Source organism: Siphateles boraxobius, unplaced genomic scaffold (assembly GCF_051911475.1).
Source record: "Siphateles boraxobius isolate OS27281-9 unplaced genomic scaffold, OSU_SipBor_1 130, whole genome shotgun sequence".
Taxonomy (NCBI): domain Eukaryota; kingdom Metazoa; phylum Chordata; class Actinopteri; order Cypriniformes; family Leuciscidae; genus Siphateles; species Siphateles boraxobius.
The window spans coordinates 40,901,103-40,916,166 of record NW_027508734.1 but is presented as its reverse complement, the minus strand read 5'-3'; the positions used below and the strand labels follow the sequence as shown (position 1 = coordinate 40,916,166).

At 37.4% G+C, this 15,064-nt stretch overlaps 1 protein-coding gene across 1 annotated transcript; it reads left to right on the top strand.

Moving 5' to 3' along the window:
- Window positions 1–1,153: 1,153 nt before the first annotated feature.
- Window positions 1,154–8,342, top strand: dthd1 (death domain containing 1). The gene is given in 16 exon segments (XM_077227346.1): window positions 1,154–1,278; window positions 1,280–1,441; window positions 1,443–1,486; window positions 2,473–2,589; window positions 2,592–2,886; window positions 2,888–2,961; window positions 3,847–4,139; window positions 4,330–4,413; window positions 4,416–4,511; window positions 6,320–6,343; window positions 6,346–6,386; window positions 6,388–6,483; window positions 6,485–6,556; window positions 7,106–7,389; window positions 8,025–8,302; window positions 8,304–8,342. Coding segments are annotated over 16 exon segments (2,124 nt in total).
- Window positions 8,343–15,064: the final 6,722 nt, after the last annotated feature.

The following is a 15,064-nucleotide window of genomic DNA, read 5'->3' as shown; positions in this document are numbered from 1 at the left end:
ATGACAGCGATACAATATAAAAGATAGCATGTACAAATATGAGCCTGACAAATAATAGTTGTCGTGACAGGTTTGTCAACACCTATATTTATGCGCAATTCAATCATTTGACCACATGATGGCACTGGAATTCTGGATTTTCAATGTCCCTGTATTTGTGGCATAACAAGGAAATTGTAATGTTTATTTTACTATATTTTTCAAATAAAATATAAAATGCCATTATATAGTATATTTTTTTTCATACACTGTCCATACAATGCAGGTCGTACTGGTCATGTCATGTGGACCTGAAGAAAACAGATTCTAATAAAGGATGATGTCCATGATACAGACATATAACATTCTCCACTTGCCACTTAATGCTTCTGTCCTAGAATGTAAAGACAGACAATTTAGAACTTGTCTTAAGAGACCCTTTATCATTTTGTGTGCAATATTCTTAATTGTCCACAGGTGTGTGGTTGTCTAGTTTCATCCGACCACATGGTTCTAAACCCCAACATGTTTTAATTTCCCTAAGATTAAATAATGTCAAAATGCCAGAAAGGTTAACTACACTGTAACCTTCATGTGTGTTATCATTTATTAATTTGATCATTGCATTTAGTCATCTAAAATATCTGCAGGCTTTTTTTCTCATGAAACATGTTATCTGGCAGTATTATGTGGTGCCATTTAATTTGCTGCAGTGGCTTTCATTAAAAAATCTATGATGTTCATGTACATTACAGGCCTGCTGTAAGCTGTGTGAGGTCTAATTGAATATTATAACATCAGGAGGGTGCATGCTACAAGCATATTTGCAAGTTATTTTAAATTGTAATAATATTTCACAGCATTACAGTTACACTACAGAGTGTTTGCTTATATCTGTGCCTCATTTGGGTCACAAGACTACAGGGGCCATTCACAGATGTACACATTACTCTCTTTTTTTTTTTTTTTTTTGAAAGAGTCGTCCATCTCTAAGGGCCGCTTTTGTGTCCAGTCATGCCTTCTGTTTGCAATGACGACCTTGTTTTACAGGCTTGGGGTGGTAAATCCTGGGTTTACCAGTGAGAGACGGAGAGGAAAACTCGAATAATCTGCTTCTTCTAATAATCAAATTCATAGTTTATGCTCCAAGGCTTTCAGCGAACACATTGAAAATATGGCAGAACCAGCCAGTCAGCTAACACTCTCACAAGAGAACAATCTGTTAAACCTCTTGCACGGAGCCGCTGAGGAACTGAGAGGAGTTTTACAACCAGCGAAAGCAACCAGCGAAAGCAAGAGAAGAAACAGGCCATAGAGATTCAGCTGGACTTCACACAAGGCTTTTCCAGGTCCTCAGGAGTCAGGACGTTTTGTGAGGTTCACACCCAAAGAGTGTGTGTGCTGAAAGAGAGGTTCTTTGCGGTACAGCAAGCACTCACACAGGGCATATGTGCTCTAATTTGGCACACACTCCCAGACACAGAGTCTCAGAAAACAGCTGATCGGGGTAAGTGCATGAGAGGCTTGGGAACTTTGGAGTGTGTGTGTGTGTGTGTGTCTGTGTCTGTGTCTGTGTGTGTGTCTGTGTGTGTCGTTGTCCGAAAGCTTTTATTGGCATGATTGATGGAGTACTACATTGCTGAAGCATTCATAGTGAATGTAATAATACAGATTTTATAAAATAAGGTAAAAATAAATTATTTAAAGTTATAGGCTAATACAAGGCTGTTCCCTCAATAATTATGGTTTTGTTTAAAAAAAAATTGCAAGGGCTCTCAGAATATGACAAGCTCAAATGTAATTGGGTCACTTGAAAATCTACACTACATTTTTTATTTATTTTTGTGAAAAACTTAATTAGGCTACTTTTATTCTGCAAGGAAACATTTCTATTTCAAATAAATTATGTTGTTGTTTTTTGTATCCTGAAATCTAAAGTATCCTAAAAATATATATCACTGTTTCCATAAAAATATTAAGCAGCACAACTGTTTTCAACATTGATAATAAGAAAAGTTTCTTGATCAGCAAATCAGCATATTAGAATAATTTCTGAAGGAACATGTGACACTGAAGACTCTGCCATTACAGGAATAAATTACATTTTAAAATATATTAAATTAGAAAACAGTTCATTGTTATATTTCACAATATTACTGTTTTTACTTGATCATAAGAGTTTTCTTTCAAAAACAATAAAAGACCCCAAACATTTCAGCTGTGGTTAATTTTAGTATAATTTGTATGGATAATTTTCCATAAAGGACAACTTTTGGGATGATAGATACACCTCCTCCTTAATCCTTTGGACATGGCCCTCTTTCCACTCTTTTAGAATATCTCTATTACTTTTGCACCATTTTACTTTCTGATATAGGCCTTATATTTAATCTGTACACTTGTTTTGTCTATTTGATGCAGGGTAAAGGAATAAAATTGTGCAATAATCTTTCATATGCACACAAACATGACAATACTGAGTGTATTTTTTAGATGCTTTCTATGGATCCCACTTTTACGAAGACCATGTGACTGATGTCATTCTTAATGTCCTGGAAGATGTCCACGTCATTGTAAAGCAGTTCATTGTAATGAGCAAGAGACTTGACACTGTATTGCTTTTCTTACTGAAATCAGTGAAGAGAGAGGTGATCTTACCAGTACTGGACCTCTGGATACTGCAGACCACATAAAACCAGAATCATGTGACATCAGTATTCCACTGGACCAGCATCCTGAAGATCACTGGCTTGCAAATGTGCAGTCAACAAGGCTTTCAGATCCAGTAAAGCACTGTTATGTGTGTACGGATGACAGAAACATAAGTGAAGAGAGCTCACGTGAGGAAATAAGAATACACTCAACATCTAAAACTATGGTCACTGACTGCAAAAACTTTCTGAACATATGGTAATGTGGAAGAAGAAAAAGTGCAAGAGGGGAAAGAGAAAAGCAGAGGAGAAGGCAGTGAAAGATTGAACCGTTGGTAACTGTTGGGCAAGTCTATATTAGCATTATGGGGCAGGTGTTCACAGTTAAAAGTTGGGGTTAAAATAAATCTGTGGGCGGGATTGTTTAAATGAGTAACATTGTAAATTGGGGTGGTGATGGCGCAGTGGATAAGACACATGCCTTTGGTGTGAGAGACCCGGGTTCGAATCCACTGTGAGACACCAATGTGTCCCTGAGCAAGACACTTAACCCCTAGTTGCTCCAGAGGCGTGCGACCTCTGACATATATAGCAATTGTAAGTCGCTTTGGATAAAAGCGTCAGCTAAATGAATAAATGTAAATGTACTTCATAAAGCCCAAAAAACTCATTGTAGTCCAACGAGCCGTCATTTGTGGTTATTGGAAAGATAATTCTGTTAAATAAAATGTCTCCCTTTGGAGTGACTTTGAGCTAAAGTTGAAAAAGTAGAAAAGGATAGTAAGACCCCTTTTAAATGCTATATTGCAGTCATCTTGGACTTAAACTGACACCTAGCGTGGTTTAGCCTAGGCTATATAGCATAATTGCAAAAGCAATAGCTTTCATTGTAAAAATACGCTGGTCATTCAAGCATGATTAATTTATTTTGTGAGCAAAAGTGTCTAATAGTATGGGAGTTACTGAGATAAAGCAAGTACAATGGTCATGTGATCTCAGCATGAGGCCACCTGCTCTATATGAAACAAATCAGCTTTTATTAGGCCACTGATATGACTGGACGATCACATGTGTGTGAACATAACTTCAAAAATACTACTAATTTCCTTATGCGTACATTTATTAATGAGGAAATAATACTGGATCCAGCATTAAAAAGTGTATTTTGGTAACATGCAGGCTTGCAGACAGAGCCAGATCTTCAGAAATCTCCCAGAGTCTGCCCCATCAGAAGTTGTGAACATCTTGTCTTGTGAGGTGGTTGATGGTCTGAGTTCTCTCATGGTGTGAGGATCAGAGGAGCCAGCCAGCACTGTCCTCCGCATACAGAACAACAGACATTTCAGATGTCGTTTTCCCACTGCACACCATAGCAGTGCCGTAAGCCGTTCCAGCCAGGCGAGTTACCGTGGGAACTACAGAGAGATCACCGTGAAAGTGGTGGATCCAGAGCAAAGAGTCAGCTACATCACACCTACATCTACTGAAGGCTTCTATGGAGGACAAAGGGTCTGTAATAAAGCCCATGCAGTCTTCTGTTTTATTTGACTTACTTCAGTCATTTATTAACAGAGGTCATTATACAACCATTATATTTTCATAGATTTTTGCTCTGCAGCAAGGTTGATCGTATTTGTAGGTGTACAATTATCGCTTATATGATATTTGTGTAAGTATGATGGAACTGTCTTTTCCACAGGGTTGGTTTGCAGTGGTGCGTGTGTACTCTCTGGGTGTGTTTGCGGTTCTGTCCCGTTTGAGGACGGAGAGTTTTACAGTCCCTATAGGACAGGATTGTCTCACAAGCTCAGTGCGGACTCCAGAATATGACTCGACTACTTGCCTGGATCCTTCACCGCACCAGTTGTCGCTCAAGTGACGGTACATTCAGAATTTCTTTTCAGTCAGGCTGAATCACAAAATAACAGATCTATCATGTAAGATGATTAAAAAAAGAATTAGTAAGAATAAAATGCTCTCAAAGATCGCTGGTTATGAAAATTGTATCCTACTGCAATGAAGCTGCTTGTGAAGCCCTTGCCTTTAGAAACACTTTATAATAACTTTAATTAATAAATCATTAACAAACATTATAATGCTTAACAGATCATTAGTTAATATGTATGTACATGGCTAGAAATATGAGAGAATGTGCTTGTTAATGTTTACTTATTAAACACTACATGTTGATTGATTAACAGGTCATCATTTAATGTAAATTAAAATGCTTACAAATGTCATTCAATTTCAGTTCATATTACCGAATACACTTTTTTATTTTTTTTACAGTACAAATGCAAAAATGCGTATGGTAGCTATGAGTTATCTGGATGTTCAACAGAAAACTGAACAAATATAAGAATGACCAGTCACACTTTAAATTAGGTGTCTTTAACTATGTACTTACGTCAAAAATAATAATAATAGTAATTGTTAGGTACAAAATGTACTTTTTATGTTCATGTTCTATTGCAAAAAAAAAAAACACTTTCTTCTATTGAGGTGTAAAACGGGTAAGGTTCTGGACACGATTGGTGGTATGGGTAGGTTTAAGGGGTCAGTTTGGTTACCTTAAGGGAACACGGTTCAAACTGTTTATATTATATTGTTTTGATAAATGAACATTTGATAACTTTTTTTGTTTGGTTTTCTCCTGTTGATGTATGATTCAATGAATATCATGTTTAAGGAAATATAAGTGTTGATGTTTTGCACCCAAATTACAATTATGTGGTGTTTTATGTCTTTTTGGAAGCATTTAGCTAAACTTTACCCTTTACACAAACGTTTACAGCTAAAAGTCCCATGCCCACAAAGGTACTATGTGATTAATAGTAAACATGTACAAATGATGAGTAGTTTCAACTTTAGATTGGGTACTGCAAAAATATGAACACATAATTTATAAATGGTTTGTAAAGATGTGCAATTAGGGTGAATTCAGGTCATTTGGAACACTTTGCCATTGAGATGACTGGGAAAAAGTGTCTTAATATGTACTAAACGATTAGTAAACGTTTAGAAACATCTACACTGAAAAGTTTCAAATAGATTGAGTAGTCATTTGTGTATTTATTAATTATTTTAAATAATTAATAAATGCTTTGTATATATATATATATATATATATACACATTATCTAATTTTCTAGGTATGAATGTATATTAAAGTTGTTAGTTCACCCAAAATTTTAAATTCTGTCATTAATAACTCACCCTCTCATTCCAAACCCTTAAGACGTTCGTTCATCTTCAGAACACAAATGAAGATCTTTTTGATGAAATCCGAGAGCTTTCTGACCGCCTTTCCACTGTCTCCGACATTTGCGTACAGATGTCATGTTTCGTGGCAGTCGCACGGAACTTTCTAATTCGTCATGAAGTGACTCTCCACTTATTAACCATGATAAAAAATAAATGTATGATGAATATTTCCACAGAAAACAAATGATCGCCAATATGCCTGAATAAAAAGCTCAGTAGGTTTTCTGGGGCTAATCAACCTAAAAAAAATGTAATAGTTATAAAACAAAGATTTTGCTCATAATTATTCATAACCACAAAATTTACTGAAAGAGGATCTGAAGAATAATGTTTAGTGGAAAATATTGGTAATAGTTTCACCTAAGTTTGTGTATAGAAGAAGTATAGAAGACACCTGTGTATAGAGGCATTTCTTTGTCTCCTTAGTTACAGCTAGTGGATGCCTTTGTTTTTTATCCTCTCTTAAATCCAAAAATGATTCCTACCACTCTGCTAACCCCCTTACTTTACAAAAGCCATCCATCAACCCTGAAACTCAGATGACCTTTGACACTTATCCTGCCATGTCCTCCTATCTCTGAGAAGAGAAGAGCTGGATAAAGTCAGTATAAAGAACCTACAGAACAGCTTGGTCTGTTTTGAGCTACCAGAGAACTACGAAAGGTAGGCCTACTGAGTGACCAAAATCAATCTGTGCGAATGTAAAAAAGAAAACAAACTAAAAAAGGTCACACTTTAGTGTCCAATTCTCACTATTTACTAACTATTAACTATGACTTTTGACGCAATAAACTCCTAATTACTGCTTATCAATAGTTAGTAAGGTCGTTTCTAAGTTTGTAACGCTTTGTCTAGAATTTAAACCCAGACTAAATGACACAAGAATTATTTTAGGCAGGGAACCACCAGCTTTGATCTGTGCAGGTCAAAATACTCAGTAAGGAAAGCAATTGATGCAAAAGTAAGTATAATAACTTTTATTTTACAATTACTAGTATAATTAGGTATGGTGTAGGACTAAGGGATGTAGAATATGGTCATGCAGAATAAGGCATTAATATGTGCTTTATAAGTACTAATAAATAGTCAATACGTAGAAATTTGCAATCTAATAAGCAACTAGTGAGAATTGGAGCCTAAACTAAAGTGTTACCACAAAAACAAAAAAAAAACTCTTGCCCTCTCACCTTTAAAACCTTGCTCTGCCCTCAGGTTAATAGTCCTTCGCATTCAGTCCTCTGTAAAATCGTCCAACCGGACTTCCATAGTTGAAAGACTGGAAGAAGCTGTAAAGATCTTCTCAGTCACAGTTGTGCTTCATCACGAGCGTCTGGACCCCAGCGTGGTTGTGGCCACTCTGCCCAGCAGAGATGTTAGCGCCGCGCTGTGTGAACTCCAGGCACTGGGTTACTGTGGCCCTCCAGAGCCCTCGTCTGAACTCTCCATGAGGGAGCTGCTGCTGCTGCTCCGGTTCAGCGGGAATATTACCTGCAATGGCATTTTAAACTAATCTTGTGCTTTTAAAAATAGTTTAGCTTCAATCAGTCTTATATTATTTAAGACTGTAACCAATGCACATGCCATACTTTCTAAATTAGTTTGATGTTTATTTCTAAATAACTGGAAAACAACAAAAGTGCCTAAAAGGCTGATTAATCAGTCCATTTTCATAATCAGAAGCATCATGCCCATTTAAAAAAATATTTGTTTTAATAACAGTTCAAAAATCAAACTTTGTGAATTTAATAACTGTAATTTTGTGAAATATTATTACAGTTAAAATTATAATATATATTATAAAAATGTAATCTATTCCTGTGGAAAAGCTGATTTTCATCAGTTTTTTCTCCAGTCTTCAATCACATGATCCTTCAGAAATCATTCTAATATGCTGCTCAAAAACATTTCTTATTAATTATCAATTTTGAAAACAGTTGTGCTGGATAATATTTGTGAAATCCATAATACTTTTTTTTCAGCATTATTAAATGAATTGAAAGCTAAAAAGAACAACATTTGTTCAAAATATAAATCTTTTGTAATATTAAATGTCCTTGCTGTCACATTTGATCATTTTAATGCATCTTTGCTGAATATAAGTATTCGTTTTACTTATTTTATCTCGCCCAAGGAGAGCTATTATCATGGCTCTGTGATGAGCTCACTGAAGATGATGCAGCGCTTCTCTTTGTGTCCCTCCATCTCCGACGCTCTGCTGTCCAGATCGCTCGACACCGTGCACCGCACAGCCTCTCAGAACAGGTCTTTCACATTCTGACGGCGTGGAGGCGGGGCCTTCCTTCCTCATCTCCGAAATGCCCCATGGTGGCCCACTGCTTGACCCCCGCAGGGAGGCCTGATCTTACCAGAGAGCTGGAAGCTGCAGATTACAAAATGGAGAGAAAAGCGAGAGAAACATGAAAACCAGGCCACCAGGAGAGACCCATGACAGTGAATATGCCTTTATTACATTACAAATGTTGGGGCTGCTGTATTGTAGTTGTGAGTTGACAGTAAGAAATTATATATTTGGCTTTTTATATACTATACAATGCATCCGTGTTCATGATACAAAAGGCTGCATTTATTTGATCGGAAACCAGTGAAATATTATCACAATTTAAAATAACTCTTTTCAATTTTATTCTATTTTAAAATATAGGTTATTCCTTGGCAAAGCAGCCACTTCAGTCTTGATCACATGATCCTTCAGAAATCATACTGATATGCTGATTTGCTGATCAAGAAACATTTCTGATTATTATCAGTGTTGAAAACAGTTGATTAATATTTTTGTGGAAACATTTTTGGTAACACTTTATTTTACAGTGTCCTTGTTACATATGTTACATGTAATTACCATAGTAATAACAGTGAATTATGCCTAATTACATGCAATTAACCCTCAACCAAATCCTAATCCTACCCTAACCCTATAGTAAGTACATGTGGGTAATTCATATTACACTGTACTTAAATATTTAATTACACTGTAACAATGACACCTTAAAATAGTAAGTTGTAATAGTAAGTGTAACCACATTTTTTTATTATTAATAGAAAATTGGAATCTTCAGTAATGTCTTTTACTGTCACTTTTGATCAATTGAATGCATTCTTGGTGAATAAAAGTATTATCTTTTTAAGTATTTGAATTTCTTTTAAAAAAAGTCTTGCTGACCTCACCTTACTGAACTTTTGAGCGTTAGTGTATGAAGAAAATAAAAATGCAATATGACTCATTTCTTATAATAAATGTTCATGAATACATTAATAGTCAATAGTGCTATAATACAGTAACTGACTGTTTTTTTTTTATTCTATGCAGCATGAGGTTCTTGGTCTTAACATTTGAAGACATGATTGGAGACATGAACTGCCGAACCACAGCAATACTCCTCGCTGCAGACTGTAGCGCGGTGACGTCACGTATTCACGTCACGTATGTGTTACCATACCACACACGTTACGCGGTGACAGCGCATGTGCGTTACGCGGTTACGTCACGAGTCTTTTATGATTAAAATGTTTATTTTTGTGCTTTATAAATCATGTATTCAAATAAAGTAGTTAAACCAACTACATACAGTACATTGTCAATCTTTGTATCCCATATTATGCATGCCAACTCAAAAAAAAAACTCATAACAGTGATAACCTTTATTTCAAAACAAAGATGGTAATTGTGTAAAAGAAATATGCACACATACAGATAATCACATGCATATCTGTACATCAACACACACACACACACACTACTCTGCTTGAAATTCCCCTCCTTCATAGAAAAAATAAATCAACCGAGCAATAGCAATAGCAATAGCAATTATGCTTCTGCGTCAACTCCACTGCGTAGCTACGCCGTCACTCCTACGGCGTCGTGGCCGTTTTAGGTTTCTGCTTTAGGTTGAGTTTCATCGCGGTGTATCTGACCAATCACAGCCCTTGTGGTCTGCATCGCCTCGACGCGTAGTTACAATTTTTTGGAGGTGCACGTCGAGCTACAGCGGAGGGGTTCGCGGCGACGCAGAGGGGCCTGCGGGGGTACGCCGTCGATTCGACGCAGAAGCATAAAACAGGCTTAAGTTATCGAGTACGGCACCCGGAACTCTTGCTTATATTGTCCGGAAAATGCACTCCAGTTCACAACACCTAATTTAGATAAAATACAGAACAAACAATATTGAATCATTTTGAAGAAAGGCATTAACATAGTACAGAGTCATACAAGGAATTTCTTTTTTTAAAATTATAAACGTATTACAGGAAGATGTTAGACAAAGATATGTTTGAGTGTTATTGGCTTTGTCTGTAAAGTACCTAAGAGACTTACTTTGTTTATGAACAACATAAACTAGTTCAAAGAAAAGTTTGTTAAGACAAACTTGAGGTTGGCTTGAGAAAGCCTAGCCTGAAAGTTTGACATAGTTTTAAAAGTAGTTTTCAAGCTGAAAGTTTTGAAGGCAATACAGCCTATCAGACACAAATAGACAGATAGAGATAGATGGATAGACAGACAGATAGATAGGAAGAGCAGACAGATAGATGGATAGATTGCACAGACAGCATAGTGACAACACTGTAAAACTCCCTTGGTTTGTAGACCTAGGTCTCAAACACCTTTTTAAGAGTAAAGAAAATGTCTTGAATAAATTGAAGGGAACTCAATACATTAATATGCTCTCTAAATTATGAAAAAAAAATCTAAGGAGAATCACAATTAGTTTTATTTTAGAAAAATATAATGTTCAACTCCATTACTTTTTAATTTATTTTACCAGACATTTATTTAACATAAATTACAGTACATACACTACATTCAGGAATGTAACTTTTATAGTATGATCTGATACTGAGGAACAACATTTCTTTTGTAATGCATGCAAAAATCAACTACATGACTTCATTAATGTAAGTCTTTCTGCTCTATTTGAAGACATCTTTCAAGCCTTAATCTGTTTAAAGGCGAATTAAGACTTTTACATATCATTTTAAGACTCGCTGAAACCCTGTCATTTTTAATACAAACTTATATCACAAAACATGTCATAACTTTTTGTTTTTAAATGTAAAACATTGATGCTCTATGGCATCTCTTACAATTTAAAGCCGTTAACACAAAAGCACAATTGTTAAAACAGCATAAATAATGCTTATTGACTTGCTGCCATCGAATATATCGGCAGAAGTGATTGAAACGAACTGCGCGTGCGCACATGCGTGTATTGTATGACGATACGTCATACTTTGCGCATGCGTAGTAACACATACCCATACACGTACATACGTGACATAAATACGTGACGTCACCGCGCTACAGTCTGCAGCGAGGGGTATACATCGCAGCAGTCTGAGGACAGCAGCATCAGAACGGAAGTTAGGTGGAGCTCATGACCACGTATCCCGTTCCAACCACTAACCTTAGCCTTCACTATAACCAGAGCCCGTCTACGGAGAGGCTGTCCACTCCCTATTAAGTCCTATTGTACCGAATTTTGGGTGTAGTTCCACCATAGTTCCACTGGGGGTGATCGCCCATGAGTGCAAAATGAATGGGAGTCTATGGAGCTAGACGGCTAAATTTGTCTCTTTCACCCGATTGCCGTTGAGAAATCTCAGATTTGATTGTAGGTTTTGCAAGTTCAACATGGGTTATAGGTCGAAAGTTGAATGAACGAGTTATGTCCTTTCGATTTCTTACAGGTTGAGTTGTTGTTGCCCATAACACGCTAGCATTCTGCTAATGAACGCTGATTGGGCAGTGAAGGACTGATTACGACCAGAGATACCACTTGATGGCATTGTGGCATCCGAAGCGGGACCAGAATGTGTGTGTGTGTATTTTCGGCGTGTTCTTTTAAAACATCAAAACAAAAACTCTTCTAGCACGTGTATTTACCCGTGTCAGCTGTGTTGTCGATGCCTCGAGAGAAAAGAAAGTGCAGAGCGCGAAAGCACCAAAGTGACTGAAGGATTGCCGTAAAGCAGTATCTCTGGTCGTACGATGTGTATGATGTCATTGACATTTTAAAGACTTTTTAAAGCAAATAAGTGACTCTAAAAAAATCTAACACCCAGCAATGAGTAATTTCTTTGCATCTCCTTTCGAATACAACATTCAAATTACTAGACAAAAAACTATATCCTGAGAAAAGTGGATTTTGAGGGGTATAGCTCCATTGACCTCCATTCATTCTGCACTCGTCCTGTGAGCGCCCTCATATGGAACCAGAGTGGAACTGCAACCAGTTCAGAAGCCGGACGTTTACTGAGAGTGGAAGTTCTCCCCTTATTAGACATTCTCTGCTATAACTATAAACTCAAACTTAACGAATGCCCTAATCCCACCCCACCACTAAATCTACCCTCAGTGTTGTGCCTGAACGCCTTCATTGAACAATAGTTCATGAACTCGTTCATATTTTGGGCGAACGTGAACTGAACGTATTGTATTACTGCCTGATGAATGTTGCTGTGAACTCTTTCATTCTGGTGTCTGTGAACGGCATGCTCTCTCAGTTTAACTGCGTTCATAGGATGCCAGATTTCTACAGTAGCACCTCACTGACTGCAGTACACGAGATCAAGTGGGCGGAGTTGGATCCAGATCTAAGGGGTGGAGATGGGTAGGATTAGGGGTGGGTTTAGGGATCTGGGGTTGGAGATGGGTAGGATTAGGGGTGGGTTTAGGGATCTGGGGTTGGAGATGGGTAGGATTAGGGGTGGGTTTAGGGATCAGGGGCTGGAGATGGGTAGGATTAGGGGTGGGTTTAGGGATCAGGGGCTGGAGATGGGTAGGATTAGGGGTGGGTTTAGGGATCTGGGGTTGGAGAAGGGTAGGATTAGGGGTGGGTTTAGGGATCTGGGGGTGGAGAAGGGTAGGATTAGGGGTGGGTTTAGGGATCTGGGGGTGGAGATGGGTAGGATTAGGGGTGGGTTTAGGGATCTGGGGTTGGAGAAGGGTAGGATTAGGGGTGGGTTTAGGGATCTGGGGGTGGAGATGGGTAGGATTAGGGGTGGGTTTAGGGATCTGGGGTTGGAGAAGGGTAGGATTAGGGGTGGGTTTAGGGATCTGGGGGTGGAGATGGGTAGGATTAGGGGTCGGTTTAGGGATCTGGGGGTGGAGATGGGTAGGATTAGGGGTGGGTTTAGGGATCTGGGGGTGGAGATGGGTAGGTTTAGGTATATGTAAGGTGGGAGATCCAGATCCAACTCCTCCCCCTGGATTTCTTGTTCTGCAGTGAGGACCATCTCGATTTCTATAGAGCCTTACAGGCGAAAACACGGATAAAACACACCGTAAACAGGCCTTAATATGTAGTGGGAAAAACACCCAGCTGTGTCCGAAACCGCTCACTCGTTCACTGATTCACTAATCCCTATATAGTGTATGGCAGTTGAGTGCACTATATCTGCAAGGAGTAAACGAAATGAAGTGTGTGAATTCGGACGCTTACGTTTACACTGTGCGTCGGAGAGCTGGAGCTGTCGCAGAAAAGGCTTCGTCACACGTAGTGATAAAACTCCTTTTATCTTACGTTACTTACTTTATAAAATAACATTAACAACAATAACAATCATAATGACTTTATTTTGTAATTATATATACCTCCGTGCCAGATTTGTAGTTTCATCGATTGAAATTGTAACTCTCACGCTCACAGATGACGTGGTCGCTGAACGCCCTCAGGCAACCGTTATTTCGAATGAATACGCTTCCTACAGACGATTAATGGATATTTTTCAAATCATCCACCAAATTATCATCTCTCCCTTTACAGTTTAACAAGTTAACAACAATGCCACAAATTATCAAAACACCTGGCTGTTAGTAAAACACATTAAAATCTATTAATGCCTAAATAATATATTTTAATAAAAAAAATTATATACAGGTCTATATAATTTACCTTATATATATAATTTCATTTAATTTTAAAATTCATCTATATAATATTGTAATAATGTCAAGTAATGATTAATGAAAAAAATAAAACTAGCATGAAATAAATGTTAAAGCAGGAATAAGAAAGCTGTAATGTAATCTGTGGTTTAAACTTGCACTTTCATGCGCGCTCAGTTCTCTCCGCATTGGATTGTGGGAAATAGTGCTTCAGCAACAAGTGTACATCGAATGTACACTCGAATTCAGAGAGGATTGTGGGTAAAAGTAGTGAATGAATGTAGGGAATGATGTCGTTCACTCAGAATTCGGACACCACTACAAAACGGCCGACGCCTGATATAGTGCACTATATTAGTGGATAGGGAGCGGTTTCAGACACAGCTCAAATCTGGCAACACCAGCAACCAGTGTCGCGCCGCCGCATGCGTCATCAAAACAAAAAGCATCATCGTATGATCATTTAAACGTGTTTTTAAAAGATGAATTACAGATACAGCAATCCAACACATTCAATTTTTCTCTAAAGCTTCCGATTTAAACTTAAATCTTAATAAATGTGAACTGTTAGCTGTTAAAACCTGTCCTTCTCTCTCTCTTTACGGTATTCCAGTTAAGTTACAGGTGACCTATCTGGGTACATCCATATGTAAGGATGATAAAGTCAGATGCAGACTGAACTTTGACCCAGTTGTTGGGAAACCTAAAAGGAAATTCAATTCATGGTTACAGAGAGATTTATATCTGAAAGGACGAACTCTTATTGCTAAAGCTCAGGGTATTTCAAGAATCACTTACCTGCTCTCCTTATATGTGGATAAGGCTGCATGTGCAGATATTGATAGAATGTTATTTGATTTCCTGTGGAAGCATAAAAGACATTACGTTAAAAAGTCTGTGGTTATTAATAATTATGAGTGTGGTGGTCTAAACTTTCTAGATTTTACTTCTTTAAATAATACTTAAGATAAATTGTTTAAAACAGTACTTAACAAACCCTGATTCTTTCTGGAATACTCTTCCTAGTCTTGTTTTTCTCTAAGGTGGGAGGTCTCCCTTTTCTATTGTTATGCAACTACAACATCACCAAATTGCCCCTTAAATTTTCAAATTTTAATAAACAAGCGCTTTTGACCTGGCACCTAATTTATAAACACAATTTTAGTCCTCACCAGTACTTTATTTGGAATAATTGTGATATTATTTATAAAAATAAGCCGCTGTTTTTCCCAAACTGGGTTAAAATAATTTTATTTTGGCTTCTCAAT